The sequence below is a fragment of the Physella acuta genome, unplaced genomic scaffold, assembly GCF_028476545.2.
Source record: "Physella acuta isolate Inbredline_101_S28 unplaced genomic scaffold, ASM2847654v3 ptg000085l, whole genome shotgun sequence".
Lineage (NCBI taxonomy): Eukaryota > Metazoa > Mollusca > Gastropoda > Physidae > Physella > Physella acuta.
This window is the reverse complement of record NW_026731605.1, coordinates 281,315-305,064: the sequence shown is the minus strand read 5'-3', so window position 1 is coordinate 305,064 and position 23,750 is coordinate 281,315. Positions and strand designations below refer to the sequence as shown.

The window sequence follows — 23,750 nt, the reverse complement described above, 5'->3', positions numbered from 1 at the left end:
CCCGAATGGACACTTGCCCGAATGCGACAAATGCCCGAATGGACACTTGCCCGAATGGGACAAATGCCCGAATGGACACTTGCCCGAATGGGACAAATGCCCGAATGGACACTTGCCCGAATGCGACAAATGCCCGAATGCCACTTGCCCGAAGGCCGTTTGCCCGAAAAATGTTAATATTAGATAATAAATAATATTTCCAAATAGACATTCTTTAATCAATTTAAGTTTGAAATTTTGATTATAAACACAATTCGAAGCATAGAACAAAGTTGTTTATATTTTTAAATTTAGCTTTTATTTCATCTACTTTAGGTCTGTGATTCTGTTTTCTTATGAATGTGTTTTTCACATTCCTAGTCACTTACCCACAATTTGTACAAGTTTATCCTATATCAGCAATACCACGTATTTCTGACATCTTTATCACGTATTTCTGCCATCTGTATCACGTATTTCTGCCATCTTTATCACGTATTTCTGCCATCTGTATCACGTATTTCTACCATCTGTATCACGTATTTCTGCCATCTGTATCACGTATTTTTGCCATCTGTATCACGTATTTTTGCCATCTGTATCACGTATTTTTGCCATCTGTATCACGTATTTCTGCCATCTGTATCACGTATTTCTGCCATCTGTATCACGTATTTCTGCCATCTGTATCACGTATGCTTGCCATCTGTATCACGTATTTCTGCCATCTGTATCACGTATTTCTGCCATCTGTATCACGTATGCTTGCCATCTGTATCACGTATGCTTGCCATCTGTATCACGTATTTCTGCCATCTGTATCACGTATTTCTGCCATCTGTATCACGTATGCTTGCCATCTGTATCACGTAATTCTGCCATCTGTATCACGTATTTCTGACATCTGTATCACGTAATTCTGCCATCTGTATAACGTATTTCTACCATCTGTATCACGTATTTCTGCCATCTGTATCACGTATTTCTGACATCTGTATCACGTATTTTTGCCATCTGTATCACGTATTTCTGCCATCTGTATCACGTATGCTTGCCATCTGTATCACGTAATTCTACCATCTGTATCACGTAATTCTGCCATCTGTATCACGTATTTCTGACATCTGTATCACGTAATTCTGCCATCTGTATCACGTATTTCTACCATCTGTATCACGTATTTCTGCCATCTGTATCACGTATTTCTGACATCTGTATCACGTATTTTTGCCATCTGTATCACGTATTTTTGCCATCTGTATCACGTATTTCTACCATCTGTATCACGTATTTTTGCCATCTGTATCACGTATTTCTGCCATCTGTATCACGTATTTCTGCCATCTGTATCACCTATTTTTGCCATCTGTATCACGTATTTTTGCCATCTGTATCACGTATTTTTGCCATCTGTATCACGTATTTCTGCCATCTGTATCACGTATTTCTGCCATCTCTATCACGTATTTTTGCCATCTGTCTCACGTATTTCTGCCATCTGTATCACGTATTTTTGCCATCTGTATCACGTATTTCTGCCATCTGTATCACGTATTTCTGCCATCTCTATCACGTATTTCTGCCATCTCTATCACGTATTTCTGCCATCTCTATCACGTATTTCTGCCATCTCTATCACGTATTTCTGCCATCTGTATCACGTATTTCTGCCATCTGTATCACGTATTTCTGCCATCTGTATCACGTATTTCTGCCATCTGTTATATCTTGCACTTAGCATTATCTGGATGCTACAAACTTCAAAACATGATCACCAGGTAAGTAAAAAAAAAAATCAAACCTTGTATTGATCTCATGTCACGTGACATTCCCCACCCCTGGTCTGGATACGGTGAGTGGTAACAGATGTTGTGCGCGACACACCGGATAATGGCGTGTCCGCCACACCTGGATGCACGTGCGTCTGTGTACTCTCGGCGGTCAATGGTGGTGTGCTTAAAGCAACACATCACACGCAAATAGTGAGTAAACGACATGACTGTATTTAGTGAACAACTGTATTTATTTTGTTTTAGTGGAGTAAAAAGACGTATCAATTCAATGTCTATATAGATCGATTTAAAAGTAATTTTTGGACAATCAGGTGAGTTAAAGCTGGATTTTGTGATAATAGTTTTGTTATTGTTTACTATTTTGTTTGAAATTGTTTAGTATTAGACTTATAGTTTTTTTACATCATTGTAGTTTTTATTATTAGTTGGGAATTCATTACAGATTTCATTTGTGTCGTTAGACATAGTTTTATCATTCTCTTTATTTTCAATAATACTCTTATAATCTTTTTTTTTATATCTTTATCATTATTTGTATTATCATTACCAAATTTAAACTGAGTATTATATGTTTGTAAATCAATAATTGAATATCATGTACAATAGATCCATGTCAATTTTATTAAGTTCAGTTTTTAAACATTTAAAACTTTAGCCGTGTACGAAGAATACATCTCACATTATTTTATTTTTATTCATTTAGTTTTTTTAAGTTATTTTTTATCGACTAGATATATTGTTATATGTTGTTGATATGTTTTTTTTAATATAGTCATTTTTAACTTGTGAGATAATCGGCGTAATTTTTTTTTTTAATTTCAGATTTTAAAACTGCATAGTAATGGAGTGTCAGCAACTTGCTGTATAAATTACAACTTTTGCTAACACATACGGACACAACAAATCATTGGATTTGCTGCTGGAGTTAAAATCAATGTTATTTTATGCACTTTACTTGTCACACAATGTGAGGTCGTCAGCCGTGTTTTGTATGTTAGACGTACCGTTATTTTACCATGATGGTTGGGTACTGATCTGATATCACAAGCCTGACTTACCTATACAGCATGACCGTCACACTGACCTATACAGCATGACCGTCACACTGACCTATACAGCATGACCGACACACTGACCTACATAGCATGACCGTCACTGAAGACTTTCGGGCACGGCACTTTCACTGAAGACGTCTGCGTATCTTGACGAGTTCATTGCCATGGCAACGGTAGTCTGCTGGCTAACCCTGACCCTGGCAGCTGGGGTCCTCTCACTGGAGTTCTCCCCGCCCCTCACTGACCAGTACGTTCTGACCGGAAGTCCGTTCTGGTGGACGTGCAGCGTCAACAAGACGTCAGCTCCGGGGGGCGTGAGCTACAGCTGGAGGTTTCAGGACGGTGACGTGAGCAGCGATCAAAACTTTCTTGTGTTTACTAATGGGACACTCCACATTAGGCAGGTGAGTGGGTACATTACGGCGGTACTGTTGTGTTTACTAATGGGACACTCCACATCAGACAGGTGAGTGGGTACATTACGGCGGTACTGCTGTGTTTACTAATGGGACACTCCACATCAGACAGGTGAGTGGGTACATTACGGCGGTACTGCTGTGTTTACTAATGGGACACTCCACATCAGACAGGTGAGTGGGTACATTACGGCGGTACTGCTGTGTTTACTAATGGGACACTCCACATCAGACAGGTGAGTGGGTACATTACGGCGGTACTGTTGTGTTTACCAATGGGACACTCCACATCAGACAGGTGAGTGGGTACATTAGGGCGGTACTGCTGTGTTTAGTAATGGGACGCTCCACATCAAGCAGGTGAGTTGGTTTAACATTACGGCGGTATTGCTATGTTTAGTAATGGGACGCTCCACATCAAGCAGGTGAGTTGGTTTAACATTACGGCGGTATTGCTATGTTTAGTAATGGGACGCTCCACATCAAGCAGGTGAGTTGGTTTAACATTACGGCGGTACTGCTATGTTTACTAATGGGACACTCCACATCAAGCAGGTGAGTTGTTACATTACGGCGGTACTGCTGTGTTTACTAATGGGACACTCCACATCAAGCAGGTGAGTTGTTACATTACGGCGGTACTGCTGTGTTTACTAATGGGACACTCCACATCAAGCAGGTGAGTTGTTACATTACGGCGGTACTGTTGTGTTTACTAACGGGACACTCAACATCAAACAGGTGAGGTGTTTTAACATTAAGGCGGTACTGCTGTGTTTACTAATGGGACACTTCACAGGTGAGTTGGTTTAACATTACGGCGGTACTGCTGTGTTTAGTAATGGGACACTCAACATCAAGCAGGTGAGGTGTTTTAACATTAAGGCGGTACTGCTGTGTTTACTAATGGGACACTTCACAGGTGAGTTGGTTTAACATTACGGCGGTACTGCTGTGTTTACTAACGGGACACTCAACATCAAGCAGGTGAGTTGGTTTAACCTTACGGCGGTTCTGCTATGTTTAGTAATGGGACACTTCACAGGTGAGGTGTTTTAACATTACGGCGGTACTGCTATGTTTACTAATGGGACACTCCACATCAAGCAGGTGAGTTGGTTTAACATTACGGCGGTACTGCTATGTTTAGTAATGGGACACTTCACAGGTGAGGTGTTTTAACATTACGGCGGTACTGCTATGTTTACTAATGGGACACTCCACATCAAGCAGGTGAGTTGGTTTAACATTACGGCGGTACTGCTGTGTTTACTAATGGGACACTCCACATCAAGCAGGTGAGTTGGTTTAACATTACGGCAGTACTGTTGTGTTTACTAACGGGACACTTCACAGGTGAGTCGTTACATTACGGCAGTACTGTTGTGTTTACTAATGGGACACTTCACAGGTGAGTCGTTTTAACCTTACGGCGGTACTGCTAACTTTTTATCAAACTATAACTCACGATAACAATTTGCCTGATGTTATCCTGATGACAAATAACGTTATCTTTATGGCAGATAACCAAACATCTAAAGGCATAAGATCCTTAGAGGCCTACACATAAATATAAAGTTACCGAGTTAAATATACCCTATTAAGTTTTATGCCCCAATAATTTTTTTAATGTAATCGAAGCAGTAATTATAATATGTACATTTAAGTTGTAGTTAATTGGATTACAATTTTACTTTGTTGCTTTTATCGTCTGCTTGTTGAGTTATCGCTTTTCTGAGGGTTTTTTTGTTTACGAAACTTATTTTAATAAAGTTGTACATATTTGAATTGGGACTTCCGCAAAGTGCTTTAAAGGGGAGGTAACTTGACCTTATGAAACATTTTTTGTCATTAAAACTATAGGAGTAGCTACGAGGCATCTCGTTAGTTATCAATAGGTATTAGATTATCTTTTGATAGTTTAATATATTCTGGGACCTATAGTGCCGGCGCCAGGTTATTTCGCGCCCTAGGCAAAACTTATTAAAACGCCCCCTTTCACACAAATTAATTACTAAAACATGTGTATAAGAAAACAATTAATTAAAAGTGACATATTAATTTATTATCAATTCCACACATGTTATAAGTAGACATCAAAATCAAATTTTACTTGCCTCCTTCGTCTCAAAAGTTTGTACTAATTCCTTCAATTCCAGTTGGCCAGCGTAATCACACTTTATTGAAATTGTTGCTGTCCACGAGTCTATTTTGTACTTTAGAAATTTTGAGTGCTCCCCCCTCCCCTCCCGGGAGAAAAGTCTGGAAAAAAACACTAAAAAAAAAACCACAGTCCCTGTAGTGTTGGGCTCTCCGTAGAACTCCCAAGGTGAGTTCCAAAACGGAACTTACCTGTTTAGCTTGACTGTCTTTATTTGTAATCGTAAAATGTCTATATTGTGTGGTTATGTAAAGATTTTTTGGTTTTGAAAAATAAAAGGTTATAAATGATAGATTCCAGCCTAAAATAGTTATATATAGATCTAAATCCTTAAGGAGAGGGTGAAAATATGAAAAGACAATTAATTAGATGTTTAATTTACGACTAAGACTGTATGTCTGCTAACATTAACATTAAGTATTGCAATCTACAACGGCAACTGATGTTTTTGTTTTTCAACCTCATAATGCTAAAAAAAACCTACCAAACTATTTTTTTATAACTTAAGCTCTATATAATTTTTACAATAGCAAATAATAACTTAAAGTTATATTTATATGTAAGCGGTCAACCTAAGGTGCAAGATTTTGGAATAAATGTAAAGTTAAGCAACGAATTACCTCCCATTTGAAAATCCAAATACCAAAATTTTATTTAAGGGAAACAACTGTCACAAGAATAGCTAAACTAACCAAGTTTAACTAAGACATGCTTGGAAAACACAATAAAACGCTGCTCTAAATTTCATTACGTAATAATTATAACAAAACTTTTATATTAGCTATGAAAGCTTGTAAAAACAATATATTCTAACTATTGAATACCTAACTGTAAGTATTGTTTAAAAGTCCGAAAACGGTAGCTTTATTATAACATACTTCTATTCAATATTGATGACAAACGACAGAGCTTAATTGCAAAAAAAGTTCTATTTCCGAACACCGATACTTCATCACCTGCATTCTCATTTCTCTGTTACGAATTAAATTCCACTTTACCTTCATCTACAAAAAAAGCCGAATAAAAAATTATGACATTTTAACACTTCGATACTTAATACCTACGAAACCATATGAGCAACAGCCTTCCGCCGTTACTCCCAAATCTAAACGATTCATCAACACTTACCAAACAAGTGACAATACTTTAAACACCCCGTCATTACTAAACTCAATAAACCAGAACATATTTCTAATTCAAAGTCAGAGAAAACGAGACTGACAAGCCCTATTAAAATTAGAAATTTAAATTTCGAACTTATTTAATTGTTTTCTACATCAATTATGTGACACCAAATTAAAAAAGCAAAGTGACTGGTAAAAAGCGCCCCGACCTTTCCAAATTAGGGAAGTGGGGTTGCATTCTCACTATCGCGAATAAATAAAAGAAGCCTACATAGACCTATTTTTGGGAATGGGGTGCAAAATTGATAGTTCGTCCTGGGTTCCGAAATAGATCGCTTCTCCTTTATAAAAGTTATTAATTATTTGGTACTTTTTTTTATAATAACGATTAAACATTTTGCGCCCCCTAGGGATGGCGCCCTAGGCGACCGCCTAGTTCGCCTTATAGGTAGCGCAGGCCCTGGGGACATTGTAAAATGTTTCAAACGGGAGGTAATTAAGGCTATCATTTATCCCCCTCAACCCCACCTCCATAAGGAAACACGTATATCCGTATTATTACCATCTCCCGTGGAACCCTCTAGCACAATGGTTCTTAACCTGGGTTCGATTGAACCCCAGGCGTTCGGTAAGTCAGTCTCCGGGGTTCGGCGTAGGTCGAGGCACAACCTGACTCGTATGATTAACGATCAGATTTTGTCATTGCGGACGATTAAGAAAGGTTCAGTGAATGCGCACATGAAACTGGAAGGTTAGGTACCTCCAAAAGGTTAAGAACCACTGCCCTAGCACCTATTGTTTTACCGACAGGTGCAGCAAGCCCAGATGGGTCAGTACTCGTGTCTCGCCAACACTGGCACCAGCTACATCATCACCACAGCCTGGCTGCGGGCTGCCTACATCAACCTCACCACCCTGACGCTGACGTCGAATAACAGGACAGACCTCAGCAACACGCTGGAGTTGGGCTGTAGGGTGGACGCCAGACCCGCCCCCAGCTTCACCTGGATCAAGGACGGAACTGGTCTGGCATTTTCTGCCGGGGTCAAGGCCGTGGAGATGGACTTTGGATACAACATTTTGATGGTATGTCTGTGAAAGTTGTTGGGTACAATATTTTGATGGTAAGTCTGTAAAGGTCGAAGGGTACAATATTTTGATGGTATGTCTGTAAATATTGCTGGTACAACATTTTGATGGTATGTCTGTAAAGATCGCTGGTACAACATTTTGATAGTATGTCTGTAAAGGTAGTTGGTTACAATATTTTGATGGTATTTCTGTAAAGATCGGTGGTACAAAATTTTGATGGTATGGTTGTGAATGGTCGTTGGGTACAATATTATGATGGTATGCCTGTAACGTTAGTTGGAAACAATATTTTGATGGTATGTCTGTGAAAGGTACAATATTTTGTTCGTATATCTGTGAAAGGCAATTAGATACAATATTTTAGCATTGACTTGTAGGTAATTGAATTTTTTAAAAGTGTTCATGCTATAGTAGAGGTTTGTGATGTTTACTTTTGTAAGACGATGGCATGCGTTTCGTGTGGATTATTTTAAGTCTAATTATTTCTAATTTTTTATTTCTGATTTTTTTAGATCGACAAGTTGAGTTACGCTGATTCCGGTAATTACACGTGTAATGTGAGTCACATTACACTTACACAGCCAATAAGTACCTCGACAGTTTCTGTGCGCGTGTTAGGTCCACCTGTGATAACTTCACCTCCAGCTGACCAGATTGTACCTGTCAGGTGAGTCTAGTTGAAGCTGACCCCAAAGTTTCCCTAATGTGAATCAGGTACCCATCAGAGTTGTGTGGACAAACGATTTCCTTTAAGACTCGAACCATTACTTCCGTATAGTAGACAAAAAAAAAACTTTTTTTTACAATACACATTGTGGTTTTCAAAATTTTCGATAAAATATGTCAGTTCCTGGTTTTTCTTTCAGCTTTTATGTTTACACCTCGTAGTTTCTTGTAAAGTTAGTGCAGTCTGATACTTAATGTTTACTGTTGCATCTAGAATAACCCAATGTCCATTATTACAGCTACAACGTCACCTTCAAGTGTCCAGTGACCAGTGACCCTAAAGCCCAGAACCTCTGGAGGTTCCAGAGTCCCGCGGCTTCTGACCCAGTTCCGTTCTCTAGCCCCACGTCATCCGCCTCTGTTGACACGGATACCGGAAGTCTGACCCTGTACAACGTGAGCACGGATTCCATTGGCACGTACGTCTGCGAGTGGTCCAACATCCGGGGTATGACGTCAGTCAGTGTCAGTCTCCGTGTGGAGGGGAAGCCCCTGTTTCCGACGTTAATCGTCCTACCCACCCCGGCAACGTTGAACGAAGGAGACCGTCTGACGCTTAACTGTAAGGGAGATGGTAACCCTAAACCTATCGTCATATGGTCGTTTCCCGACGGTCAGTCGCTGACCAGTGATGGCCGGGCGGTGTCGGGAAATTCTTCAGTTTTAGACAGAGCCGCCCTTTACGACAACGGCACTCTGGCTGTCAACAACGTAACGCGCCTCGATAGGGGAATGTACTACTGCAGGCTGAAGAGTCAAGAAGGGGAGGTAACTACCAGTGCGTTTGTCAACGTACAGTTCTCCCCCCTTTTTCTCGTCTCGCCTCAGAACACGGAAGTCAGGGAAGGGAGTGAACTGAGACTAGCCTGTACAGCTAGCGGTAACCCTAACCCTAACATAACCTGGTCACTCCCTGACTCGTTGAATATTTCTCAATACACGAGTGATGGTTTCTCAAACGAAGTTTTGCTAAACAACGGAACGCTGCTGGTCAGGAAAACGAATCGAACCCACGAGGGTCAGTTCACGTGTATTGCTGCTAACACGGTAGGGTCAGCCCAAGCATCCGCGTATGTTTCTATTTCAGGTCTGCCGTACTTCATAGCCTCCCCGACTACCCAAGGCACCATTGAAGGCGATACGGTTGTGCTCAAGTGCGAGGTGGGTTCGAACCCGCAAGCCTCCGTGTCCTGGTACTTCAGATACTTTGTTGATCTCGCTATCCAAGCGATGGATTTGGTCAAAGTGTGGAGGTCTTTAATCACAGACCGAGGGCCTACCGACAACATGACATTGGTGACGTTTAGTCCGGACTCGCGATTTTCTTTAATCAATAAAACATCCCTGCAGATCGCGAACATTCGCGAAAATTATGCGGGGTTGTACACTTGCTACGCCACAAACAGCATCGGATCTAGTTTCGAACTCGCCATCGTCCGCGTTATAACTTTCCCTAAATTTGACATTTCGCCCGTAAACCAGACTGTGATGTTAGGCGGTAGCGCTAGTCTAGAGTGTTACAGTGTGGGGATTCCCGTTCCGTCACAAAGATGGCTGTTTAACCGCGCCAAGCTGCAATACCCTACTTCGCGGATTAGCGTCGACGCGAACGGCACCATCGAGATAAAAGACATCGGCACGTCTGATATTGGTGAGTACACCTGTCTGGCCACTAACCAAGCCGGGCAGGCGTCTGTATCGGCGTACCTGGTTCTGTCTAGCTTACCTTACGTGATAGAGGCACCGTCGAACCTCACTGTATCTGAGTTATCTAACGCGACATTACGATGCAGAGGAAACAGTACCTCACCGTTTGAAATATCCTGGTACAAGTCTACCAGTCTAGGTGTTCAGTTCCTTGGTCAAATTATTTTAGACAGGAGAACAAACGTACCAAATGTTACTAGCCAGATCTCAAGGATTCAGATTCTATCCAGTGGTGATCTTTACTTCACCTGTGTGGATAGACAAGACGCCAGCTGGTACTTCTGTTCGCTGAACAACCCAGACGGAAACTCCACCTCAAGCCCCGCTTACATGGATGTCAACTTTTTGCCTAGCAACTTGACCATCGAGACCCCTGTCTCTGCCGACAGCACCCAACCTGCGACCCTTTCTTGCCGAGCGTGGGGTTCTCCCTTGCCTAACATATCCTGGATCACGCCTCTGAAAGTTGAACTTTCCCCTCCAGGCGGAAGCGGTTTACTTATAATTTCCGATCAGAATGCTGGGTACGTGACGTCAAAGGTATTTATAAATACTTTAAATGTAGGTCAACATGGCGGGTTATGGATTTGCAAGGCGTGTAATTTGATTGGTTGTAGAGTAGAGAACACAAGTTTAAACATTAATTATGCTAATCCATATGTGAGGGCGGTAGTTTCACAAGATTATGAAAATGAAGTTTCGGTGGAATGTGTAACAACCGGTATGCCATACTCTACTGTTACTTATTCGTCGAATGGCGTTGATGTTTTAAGTATGGAAGGACATCGGGTTATAAATAACATTATGTATGTGATAAAAACTAAAATACAAAACGAGTACACGTGTACCGCTAGAAACGATTTTGGACAAATTGGGCTAAGTCTGGTTGTCCCTCCACTGGTGGTCATTTCTAGGCTGGTGCCTAAGTCCAGTAGCATCCTGGTGACGTCAGACACCAAACTGCCCATACAAGGTCTGATGCCGGACAGGATGTTGGTCCAGTGGAGCAGCCAGAACTCAGCAGACGTGGGAAACCAGACTTTTTATTTCTCTGGCACCGTGGACGATTACCTGCTGGCTGAGAGGGGGGTTGTGAGAGACCCCGCGTATGCAGTTTCCTGTGCGGGGGCGTCAACAGGCGCTGTGCCAGGAGCCGCCGCCGCCGCTTCTAATGACGTCAGCGTGTCGATAGTATCCGACGGACTAGCCTACGCGTACCACATAGAAGCCAACGTTCAGAACCTGAGGCCCAACACGATGTACAACATCCGGGCGTCTCTACTCAACGCCCTGTGGCCGGGGCCGCTGTCCACCCCCTCCAGCGTCACCACCCTAGCCGCCGCCCCTGCAGCGGTGACAAACGTCACGGTCGCCGTGGCCAACAGGAGCGTATCCGTCACGTGGAACAACCCCGACCCCCTCAACGGCCGGCCGGAGGACACGGTCATCACCGTCGTGTTACAGGACGCGGGTTCTAACCCCATCAAGGAAGCCATGGTCGGGGTTTTGTCTTCACCCTCCGCCTCGTTTTCTGGACTTAACCTGGGCATGTATTCCATCCAGATCTTCGCCTACAATAAACAAACCAACACCAAAAGCGACGTCGTCACTGTTTCATTCCAGGTTCGAGACCAACCCCCGCGGGTAATTCCAGTCATCAACGGCCTGCGGGCTGTCAACGCCAACAGCGCCCAGGTCAACTGGACTTTGCCGACAGATTCAACTCTACTCACACCGGGGGTCACTGGCTTCAAGATTTCAGTCAACCTGCTGGACGGTTCTCAAAATCAGCGGATCGTCGAGGTCCCATCCGCTAACGCCAGCGCCTGGGTTGTTGAGAACCTCCAAGAACACAAGAAATACATGCTCTGCGTGGCGGCTCAAAACTCGGCGGGGGTCGGGCCTTATTCAGAGTGCAAAAACGTGACCACGCCCTACTCCGAGTTCAGCACCGACGCCCTAGAAGACACGAAGATCAGCTACAGCATATCCTGGAAGCTGCTAGCCATCATCCTCATCTGTATCTGCGCAGCTCTCATTGCCCTGACGGCTGCCGTGGTTGTCTCCCACCAGATCAAGCTCTCCAAGAGAAAGAGCGTCGACCTTAAACAGAGGGCGGGCGCCAGAAACGGGGGGCGCGACAGCCCGCAGAGCTCACCGGAAGCATCGAGATTTCAGCCCAGCTCCCCAGAGAGCCGCCAGGCGAGGTCCCCGGCCAGGAGACTGCAAGAATCCCCGCAGGCGGAGCGGGTTCGAGCATCACCCAGGCGTTACACTCGCGAGTTGGAGAGTCATGAGAATCAAGGGTTTGTTATGTACTAAACACGAGAGTCATGAGAATCAAGGGTTTGTTATGTACTAAACACGAGAGACATGAGAATCAAGGGTTTGTTATGTATTAAACACGAGAGTCATGAGAATCAAGGGTTTGTTATGTACTAAACACGAGAGACATGAGAATCAAGGGTTTGTTATGTACTAAACACGAGTCATGAGAATCAAGGGTTTGTTATGTACTAAACACGAGAGTCACGAGAATCAAGGGTTTGTTATGTACTAAACACGAGAGTCATGAGAATCAAGGGTTTGTTATGTACTAAACACGAGTCATGAGAATCAAGGGTTTGTTATGTACTAAACATAGGCGTCTATAACACGGCCGAAGTTTTAACTATATAATTTGCATGCATTTAAAATGACAAAAACTGCCATGAATATTGTCTATGTTCTCTATGTGATATTCTTCAAAGTGTTTTTGTATTCAAGCAGCTTCTGGTTCGTTTGTAATTTTTTTGTGATAAAACGAATACAGCCGTCTGTTTTTATGTTTACTAAAACCGATATGGGGGGAAAAGATTTTTGTGGTAGGGGAGGTTATCAAGATTTTCTTTTATACTAATAGGATACCGAGCTGTCCCTTAGTACATTCTAGTTGAACACCACTAATCATGTTTTAGTCGTATTTAATAAATGTTTTTAAACACCACTAATCATGTTTTAACCGTATTTAGCCAAAGTTTTATATGTTGGACAAAGATATTCTTAACATGTACACAGCCTTTGACACGAAGTTCTATGACATACATATACTTAACTCCCTCGCCCAATCAGGGTTATTTATGATACTTCACGTGCTGCGTCAGTTTCATGCATGTACAAAAAAATGTTTTTATTAAATTAACTTTTTATATGATCAGTTTGTATACGCAAACGTAAATTCGTTATATGCTTGTTTTTAGATTTTGAAGTAGCTGCCTTTTTTTAATACACATATTTAAGAGACAAATCTTGTGTTGTTATTTTATTTGTTTGGGCCTAACACCATAGCAACAGGTATGTAAACAGGTATTTAAATGTAAAAGCGATGATGTGAAAAAACATTTAGTTGATATAATTAAATTAAATTACATTTTACCATCACTGACCAGGCGGTCTATACAAGACATGTAGAGTTTATTTATTTCTTTGACCTCGGCATATGAAGGGACAGTTTATTTGACGTCTATACACAGCTGTACTGATTTATCCAGACACATGTTCGGTACTCATTAAAGCTGGGTGGGCTCAGTGATATCCCACAGACTTTAGGCCGTGAACTGAACTCAACCTTCGTGTTAGTAGTCGGCCGCTCTGACACTCGACCACATATTACATAGAATTTCTGAAAACCTTGCCCATAACGTAAATCACCTCTAACAAAACAGTTTATGGGATGCAGTTAACAAGCGAAAAGAAAGTATGGGTATACCAACTAGGTCGACTCATCCAGCTATTGTAAACAGAAATTATATTGTTAAAAAAACAGGATTTAAATTTTCCCCATCCCAATCACACATACAATTCAATTTTAAAGAGTGCCAAAAGTTAGATTTCCTAAAAATTAAGCTACCCTTATATCTAGGACCAGAGCAAAAAATAGGGAGGTGGTGGATGTTTTGTAGTAGCGGGTATTCCCGATGACAACACTTGCTTTATGTCTTTATTGAGATAACACAATACGACCAACACAGAAGGGCATCTGAGGAACACCTAACACAACGACTTCCTGTCATAAAACTAGGGATGGAGCAAATAAAATTTCTTAATAATAACAATGGGTCGCTGGAAACAACCTATGCGATGCCAGTGGCGTAGCCAGGATCGTCTCAACGGGGGGGGGGGGGGGGGTCCAATTTTTACCCGGGGACAAACTTTCGATTTGCATCCCCCTCAAACTTTCGATCAGAGTTTCTTCTGAAATTTTTTTACTGCCCCCCCCCCCCCGAACGAAATGAAATTTATATAATTTATATAGAAAATATATACTTTTAACAGTGTCCGCCACCCCCCTAAGAAAGTCTATCGCCCCCCCCCCCCCCCGAAAATTTCAAGTGCCCCCCCCCCCCCGGAGAAAAAAGTCTGGAAGAAACACTGCTTTCGATTTGCACCCCCCCCCCTCAAACTTTCGATTTGCATCCCCCCCTCAAACTTTCGATTTGCACCCCCCCTCATACTTTTTCTATATACCGAGGGGTCTATGGGGAGGGGTTATGAACCCCCCTAACCCCCCTGCCTACGCCACTGTGCGATGCTATACCTGGCCAGTTTTTCGTACCATTACTCTAAGCTTAAGCTGATCACCAGCCCTGATTATAATCTTTATCTTAATCTAACAATAACCCCAACTCTGGTACAGGCAGAAAACTCGTTACGCTCTGCTTAACATGTTTTTCTACACCCACCTCATCCAAACCCCCACCGCTAAACTTCTATCGTACTTAGACCTCTTTTAAGCGAATAACAACTTATTGTCAAAACTAAGATTTCTGGGAAAATGTAACAAGAAAACTAAAAGAACTGGTGAACGTAATGGATTTACGTCTGAGCGTTTCTGTTTTTTTGTAAGTCAATGTTTTTTTTTTTCAAGGTAAAACAGTGACGGCAAGATTTGTCAATGTGATATAATAGTATATAGTACATATGTTACAAGATTTTTCAGTGTGATATAATAGTGTATAGTTCACGTGTTTCAAGATTTGTCAGTGTGATATAATAGTGTATAGTTCACGTGTTGCAAGATTTGTCAGCGAAATATAATAGTGTATAGTTCATATATTATTGCAAGATTTGTCAGTGTGATATAATAATGTATAGTTCACGTGTTTCAAGATTTGTCAGTGTGATATAATAATGTATAGTTCACATGTTGCAAGATTTATCAGTGTGATACAATAGTGTATTGTTCATACGTTGCCGTGTATGGGCAATGGGAATATGAAAAGATTGTGTGAGTTGTCTTATCACGTGCCCTGGCTGGTTGGACCTAGCTGGGATTCAAACGTCAGACGTTTGGGATAGCATGTGTGCGCTCTACTACTCGACCAGCCGTCTCTAGGTCTAGAGTTAAAACAAGTTAGCTGACCGACTGCTTTTATTTGATGTTATTAATGTGGTTACCAATGGGGAAGGTAACCGAACATTTTTTTTGCAAACTTTTTTTTTTACATTGATCCCTCGTGTTGCTGTCATGTCTGTCTGTCAGAAATCTTACAATCTGAATGTCACCCACTACTACACAACTCATTTGTTTTAAGTGTAAGTGTAGATCAAACTCATGTGACAATATATTGCGACTTTAAAATGTTGCATTATTAGATGTTTCATTAACGCTTTGAAAAATAATTAAATGAACAATCAAATAAAACTTGAAACTTAAAAGTGCTTAAGCATATCCTTGCTTGTAAGAGGTCACCTTGACATCGGATTCATTCCACGAGACCAGGTAAACCTAGAATGGGCCACGACCTCCTGACTAGACGACACGTTCCGCCCCCCCCCCCCCCCCTTCTCAAACCTCATCGCTTAAGCAAAAAAATCTATTTAAAAAAACAACCCACAGCATATGCGTCTCTTTCCACCAAATTTTTTGTTTCGGTTTCTGAGCGCCAACACACGACAACTGAACACCGTATCCCCCCTAACTCCCCCCCCCCCCTCCCCTGTCACCCATGTATAAGGCTTGTTGCAGCAAAGTTAGTGTTACGTTGCTAGGCGTTCATTTCCAGAAATATGTTCTAGTTGTTAGCACCCCTGCACCCCACCACTTCACACGTTCGTTTGCTTGTAACTTGGGTCTTAGCTGACGTGATCTCATGCAGGACCGAAAGGTGGTGACTATCTATATATATAATTCTCTTCTGGGATCAGTTAGAAAACAAGCTGCAAGCGCCTCCATGCAGTCCCCTCTCTTTCTCTCTATCACTATCACTACCACCCCCACCCCACCCCCACATTGTCTGGTGAGCTGTGGTCACGCTGTTTACATTTTACAATCATAGAGACGGGTTTGGTGACGGCTATTAGGGGCAGATAATTTAGTTTGAAACGATTTTAAACTTAGAGGAGGTAACTAAGAGGAGGCTGCTTTCACGTGGGGGGGGGGGGGGGGGTTTAGTGTTTTTAAGCAAATATTTTCAGTGGCAGCATTGGTACTGTCGAATTCACAAATTATAAATTACTGAAAAGTAGAAAAAAAAAAACTAAATAGCGGCGTATGATACGCAGCGGGTCGGCTCGTTGTTTCTAATGTTGCTACCCTAACCCTAGCCCAAGATTTGTCCTAAATTTGACTCGAACATTTACCTGAAACCTCTACTAGAATAGCCTGCTGGAGGGAGGTTAAAAATTGTTTTTTTTTTCCCTTCCCGTTACGCTCTCTGAACACATCTGCCGTTAAGGTAAAGGTCGTCTAGAAATGACGTCACATACTTAGTTTAATAGGCAGAGGGAGGGGGGGTCTAACAAATTATTGTTGCCAAGCTCAATCTACTTTAAAGTTGTACTAACAAGCTTTCCTTATTCTACAACTCAAACCCATTTTTCTCTGTTTCTATACAATTTTCTCACCCCCCCCTCCCCTATCTATCTCTCTTCCTTTCAATCTTATACATGTAAGTTTCTTTTTCTATGTTTCTCATCTGGACGTGTCTTTTTACCTACCTCAAAAACCCGCGTACGCCCCTGGGGTAAGAACCCCCCCCCCCCCCCCCCAGTCTTTTAATGCCTACGGGTCCCCGTAGATTTCTTACTCCTCTAACTGGTGGGTGATTTAAAAATTGTGCAAAACATTAATTCTTTTTTTTAATCTCAAATGCTTGCCTCATTTCTATGAAATCGTTCCATCTGATTAAATTTAAAAATCGTATATTTTTGTCAAAAACTTAAGCTTGTCGTTTAATTTTACTATAAAAATAAATTCTACTAAAATGTGTACTGATTAGTAATAAGCGCATTTGATATTATCCGAATCGAAATACTTTTTAAATTTTAAAATGCAAATCACCGATGCGATTTGGCCGTCCCACCCCCTCTCTAAGCAGCACGCACCTGCACAAAAACACCGTCGCTTCTTAGCCTGTTTTAAAAATAGACCTCTACGTCACACTTGACCTAACAGCTGACCACTGTATTCGGACGACTTGTCTGAACATGTTTTCGCGCCTGGCGTAGCGGTGCAGACGAAGCGGCAACTTGCGCGAGACAGACAAAACCGCGAAACTGGTTGAACTTTTCTGTTTACTGATACTTTCTTGTTTGAACTCATGGTTTCGATAAAAATCTGGTAGAAAGCAATTTACCCGTTGACACCTCACAATTAAATTTAAATGAAGACGTTTTTTAAAGAAGAAGAAGAAAAAATGTTTGAAAGAGCACAACAAATTAAAAAGTAGGTCTATAAATATAAAAACTAGTTAACTATTTGTTATCAATATTTATTTAGATTTATATTTCCTGGCGTAGCCTAGGTATATTGGTTTGTTATTGTTTATCTCTTCTTTTTCTTCAGCTGCTTGAGTTCCAGAGATTTCGACCAATCCGCGCATGCGCGGCAAGTACGATAGACGGCTAATGCACCCTCGTCCTAGACAGGGCCTCTGGATTAAAGTGCTTACATAATCAGTTGTTGTTTTTTTACGAGTGAACCCATATTTTGTGAGTGACTTTTTATTCGATCTTCCAGCAACATCTACTGATTCTGTTGGAAATGTGTAAAATGTTTGGTGATAAAAACCTTCTAGAAGAGATATATTTCTCAGTTTTCCTCTTGGATCAAATTTTAATGCGGTACCGTGAGACTTGTGATGAAAGAAACTCTTCGAGGATATTGGGAATCTCCGATAATCCGCGTCAAAACAAGGACAATATTTCCGTCATGTGCGGGAACTACCGTGAACTTCTGCAACAATTGCTGCACAACTTACAGCACCCGCACCACCTGGACGGTTCTCAAATTGACCATGGATGGTACCCCTTCAAAACATGGACTGGAGTTTTACTTACATTTTTTACGGTAGCTGTTTGGCTTTTGGTAACTTTTTGAAAATTTATAAAAACTTATTGTAATGTTGTTGTTGGTATACACGACCAAGGCTGATTTTATTTTGCTACTGTATTTATTACAACAGAAGCTAAGCTATAATTTATCGATAGCATTTTTAGAGGTGCTTAAAATAAAGAAAGTTTGCTTTTTAAAACATGTTTTTACTTTCTCGTATATACGTAGTATAGAGAAAGTATTGTAATCGTGCAAAAAAAAAAAATCGAGATTTTTACAAATCTCGACGTTTTACACCTCACTGATACGGAAAAACATAATTTTGCAATCTTGTCCGTATGTCTGTGTGTGTGTGTGTGTCTGTCTGTCTGTCTGTCTGTCCGTGTGTAAACACGATAACTTGAGTACCGTTACAGCTAGGTTGATGAAATTTCATATATAAGTATTTTATCAAAATCGTAGATCCGTATCAACTTTTGAGCGATTTCCGACAACCGGAAGTGGTACTTTTTCTACTTTGAATTTTTCAAAAGCCTATAACTTGAGTACTATTTCAGATAGATAAATGAAATTTCACATGTAAGTAAAAGATCTAATTCTCTACCTTCTGTTAAATTTTGAGTAATTTCCGTTGACAGGAAGTAGTAATTTACGCTACTTCCGATTTCTCAAAAAACTAATGTAAATTTTAAAAGTAATAATAATATTGCGCACTATTATGCGCTTTTTTATTTCGCGTTCACTTGGTGTGCAATTAATTTGTCTACGAGATTTTATTCTATTTTTAAAACTTTAAGTATTTAAAATGGATTAAAAATCATGTCTATAGCCCGAGTTCCCATCCCCTGTAGTTTTATATAAAAATATTCGAGAAAGTTTAGGGGAGATCACTCTCGGTTTATTTTTTTATATTGTGCTCTCTCCATTCATGGCTGAGCGAGCCCTAGCCCTTATAAAAATATGGACATGAATATTAAATACCCACCATCTCATACCCCCCCCCCCCCCGCCCAAACTCACCACTATGACAGTATACCCATTACATCACACCCATTACATCACACTCACCACATCAAACCAACCACACCTTACATCCGCCAGCGCACACCACCAGACAACTATCATGCAACACTACCACCCTACACACCATCATAAAACTATCATGCAACACTACCACCCTACACACCACCTCATACTACTTGACGCAGCATAGCATTGAGACTATTTTCTTAGAATGTTCGTATTATCAGCAATAAATAAATATCGTTCTTAAAATTTTACTAATTTTTTTTAACAACTTCGCACTAATTGCTTCTGGGTCGATTTTTACAAACAAAATAATACTTTTTTTCGAATTATATCGGAATAATGAAAGTCTGTTTTTTTGTTTGTGCATTTAAAATCTTATTATAAATGTTTATATAGACATGGTTTTGTTTTGTTCTTTCTAGTTTTTGAGTAATGTTAATTAATTTCAATGACTAATTCAATGATAAACATCTGAGCATTAGGAATTAGGAAAAATTTTGAAAAAAATATATTCGTATATAGCGTGTTTTTTTAAGGGAATTGTGTGTATATGTGTGTGTGCGTGCGTGTGCACGCGCGTGTATGCGTGTGTGTGTAGACCAGTGACTGGACCATTACCGGAGTGAGACGGTGGAAGTCTTGACGCTTGGAAGCGTGAACTAATTGGCAACAAGGGATTCAGAAAGTCTGGTGCTGGGTGGGTGTGTCCGACAGACAGAGGCGTAGCGCCCCCCCCCCCCGGAACAAACTTTCAATTAGGCGCCCCCCCCCCCCTATATTTTTTATATTTATAAATGCAAAACTGCAGCTAAAATGAGCTTTTATTTTTTTTTTCAAACCCAATTTGGCGCCCCCTCGGGTCGGCATACGGGGACATATGTAACCCCCCCCCCCCACCCTCGCTAAGGTTCTGCCGACAGGTAGGCTAGAACGCCAGGCTCGAACCACTTGGTCGCGTGGGGGGGGGGGCTGATTTATGGGTGTTGGTTGTAGGAGGCAAGATGTGTGGGGATGTGCAGTGGTCAGTGTGAGCTAGTTGGTGTTTAGAGACGGATATGTGAGTAGTGAAGGAGAGTCGTTGTTTGAGGATAATAATAATAATAATAATAATATGAATAATATGAATAATATGAATAATAATATGAATAATATGAATAATATGAATAATATGAATAATATGAATAATATGAATAATATGAATAATATGAATAATATGAATAATATGAATAATATGAATAATATGAATAATATGAATAATATGAATAATATGAATAATATGAATAATATGAATAATATGAATAATATGAATAATATGAATAATATGAATAATATTAATAATTATAATAATATGAATAACATAATAATATTATTATTATTATTATTATTATTATTATTATTAATAATAATAATAATAATAATAATAATAATAATATGAATATGAATATGAATATGAATATGAATATGAATATGAATATGAATATGAATATGAATATGAATATGAATAATATTAATAATTATAATAATATGAATAACAATAATAATAATATTAATAATAATAATAATAATAATAAATCCCTAAACCCTTTGAGGTCGTTGGGATACCACAGGTTTGTGTAGTGTGTCTAAGACAAAGTGTCGCATGGCAGCGCCCACCCCTCTCCATACCTGACCACAGCCGCATGCCCCCATCTAGGTGGCTCGCCGGTCACGAACCCGTGGCCGATAAAGTCCATCTAGGAACTAATGCGACCTGGCCGGTGACCTTTACTGGAGGGTCATACGCCGGGTTAGCATCAGTTGTTTCATTTTGGACTTTTCTCTCTTAGATTGGTCGCTGTCGAGCATCATCTGCCTGGGGTTTCGAACTCGGTACTTTTCCGTTTATCAATCATGACCTTTACCGACCTGACAACACCGACCCTAAAAAATTAATTAAGCACCCAATTAAGTGAAATTGGATGTCACATTGCATTATCATCGGATCTTGACCCACATGTCTAGTTTGAAAGAGATTGGTCCGTTAGACAGAGTATGCAAGTTAAATAAAAGCTTGCAAAAATTATGATACATTCAGATAGGCTAACATTTTAAACAAAACTAGGAACACATAAACTACTAGAAATATTACCTATCATTACAGATAAGAAATGTACATTACAATTTTCTCAAGGGATTGTGTGTAAAGTAGGCGTTACAAGCTATTGTGTAGAAAAAAAAAGCCTGACCGTTGTTTAACTAATGAAGAGAAATAATTGAACATTTACGGTTAAATTCCTTTGTAATGTTTAACTTTGAATTTCAGTTTTAATAATATTGTAATAAATTTACGGTCAAAGGGAAATGAACATGCAATTATTTCATATTGTAGTTTAGACGAGGTAATCTCGCTTAAATTGTTTGCGTACATTTCTTTGTGATAAAATGTTTAACTTAAGAAATTTAAACACTATCTAAATATTTACGAAAACTACACCATTTATTTTTCTCGTATTTTTAACAGCCTTACAACACTTTTTGAAAATACTTAGTGGAAGATTTATCTAAATGTCGTGCCGAGGTGATGACAGATGAGCTCTACTTCATCTGCCCATTGGTTCGACAGGCCTAAACGAGAATTTTTTTACTTCATCGCCCCTCCCTCTGCCTAACTCAACTCTCAAAACTTAATTTTTTTTAAAATGCAGCCTTTTTTTCTAAAATATTTACTGGGCATAGTCAACGTTCAGTTGGCCTAAATTGATTTTTATTGAAATGTGTTAAATTAACAAAGTGAATCGACGGTTTAAATTCGGTTTCTAAAATTAATGCATACGCGTATCGTCACACTTTCTGAAATTCTCCTCCAACCTCTCCGGAGTGTGACGTCATTTTTGGACGAACCCTAATATAAAACAAATTAATTTTTTAAAATAAAAGCAAGCTTTTAAATGCATTGAAAATAAGATAATAAAACTAATTTGCTTTTTTTCATAAAAGCTTTGGTTGCTAAAATATGTAAAAGATTTCATAAGCGACCAAAGCTTTTATGAAAGAGAGCAAATTAGTAATTCATAATTTATTAATTCGATACAACCAATGCTGTGACTAAAAATATTTGCTTTATACATAATTCTCTTCATGGAGGGACCATGCGGGAAGTAGACGCACGCCGAGCCCCCCCCCCCCCCCCTCTCTCTCTCTCTCTCTCGCTCTCCATGCATGCTCAACAGATCATATCGCTACCACCCCAGATAATTTAGTTTTTTTAAACGATTTGAAACTAAGGGGAGGTAATACCAAGCTCTGCTTGATCTTTTTATTGATAGTGTTTTAAAGCAAAATTATGAATTACTGAAAAATAGAAAATAAAGCAATTAAATAGCGGCGTACAATACGTCGCGTGTCAGCTCGTTTGCTTTAAAACACTACCAGTAGCTCTTAAAAGACGATTTCACACCCCCTCCCCCATTGAAAGCAGCCGTCCGTGATAATAGTTTACAGGTGACAGCAAACCGATGACGCAGATCTTGTCACTTCCCATTAGTTTCAAATAGTTTAAAAACTCTATTATCTGCCCCTATTAGCATTCACTTGATCGACCTGCTCTACTATTGTAAACATTCGGCGTGAACTACAGCTCACCAGACGGGTCGGACGATAGCTTCTAGCTATTTAGCTCCCCTTCTGTTATTGAATATAGTAATCTATAGTTTTTTGTTGTTGTTGTGTTGTTGTTTTTTTTTACTTTATTATCTCCCCTTAGTTTCGAAACCGCTTGATTAATTTTTAATGACTAATCAACCATCAAAATAAACTATAAATTAGACAGACATGTATTATCATCGAAGTGGAACTTGCCTGGAAAGTTTGAACAAAATCGCTGCATTAGAAGTGGGTCAAAATTGAGTTACAAGATTTGCCACAAACAAACAAACAAGCAAACAAATAAACAAACAGACGTTGCGAACTAAATAAAAGCTTGTAAAAACTAGCACCTCTTTGGAAAGCAAGCGATTTCGTAAACGAAAATATGTGTAATACTTTGCTTGCGTTTTGGGGTTATAATGGGGAAAATCCTTGAAAAAAAATATATGAATGCTTTTCCTTTTTAAAACTTATTAATTCTAAAATTCGAAATAGTTGTGGACTTCATACATATCCATTTATGTAGTGTGACGTGTCTTGTAGTTACGTCACTCTGTCCAGTCTGTGACGTGCAGTTATTAACCCTTGTTATCTAACACAGTAACTGCCCTTAGCCAATGTTGTTCAGAAGAAAAAAGTGATGTTAGTATAAACTGCGTCAAAGAACTTGAAGCTTCTCCACTCTGCACTACGTAAGGACATCAGAACTTAAAAAACAAGTACGATCAAA

At 40.1% G+C, this 23,750-nt stretch overlaps 1 protein-coding gene across 2 annotated transcripts; it reads left to right on the top strand.

Moving 5' to 3' along the window:
- The first annotated feature begins 1,890 nt into the window (after window positions 1-1,890).
- LOC131958562 (neural cell adhesion molecule L1) lies at window positions 1,891-13,339 on the top strand. Of its 2 annotated transcripts, XM_059323654.1 has the most exons (5): window positions 1,891-2,083; window positions 2,595-3,231; window positions 7,339-7,614; window positions 8,133-8,287; window positions 8,586-13,339. In XM_059323654.1, exons 2-5 carry the CDS (start codon window positions 2,992-2,994, stop codon window positions 12,373-12,375), a joined length of 4,461 nt encoding a protein of 1,486 aa, XP_059179637.1. In that variant the 5' UTR covers window positions 1,891-2,083; window positions 2,595-2,991; the 3' UTR covers window positions 12,376-13,339. The 2 variants fall into 2 exon arrangements, with proteins under 2 accessions (XP_059179637.1, XP_059179646.1); XM_059323663.1 differs by lacking the exon at window positions 1,891-2,083 and having other exon boundaries at window positions 2,593-3,231.
- Window positions 13,340-23,750: the final 10,411 nt, after the last annotated feature.

Excerpts from the sequence above, each read along its gene's own strand:
- LOC131958562 (XM_059323654.1), top strand. The coding sequence starts at position 2,992 with ATGGCAACGGTAGTCTGCTGGCTAACCCTGACCCTGGCAGCTGGGGTC. Across the intron at positions 7,615-8,132 it reads TTGGATACAACATTTTGATG|ATCGACAAGTTGAGTTACGC; the intron begins GTATGTCTGTGA and ends TGATTTTTTTAG. Across the intron at positions 8,288-8,585 it reads GACCAGATTGTACCTGTCAG|CTACAACGTCACCTTCAAGT; the intron begins GTGAGTCTAGTT and ends CCATTATTACAG.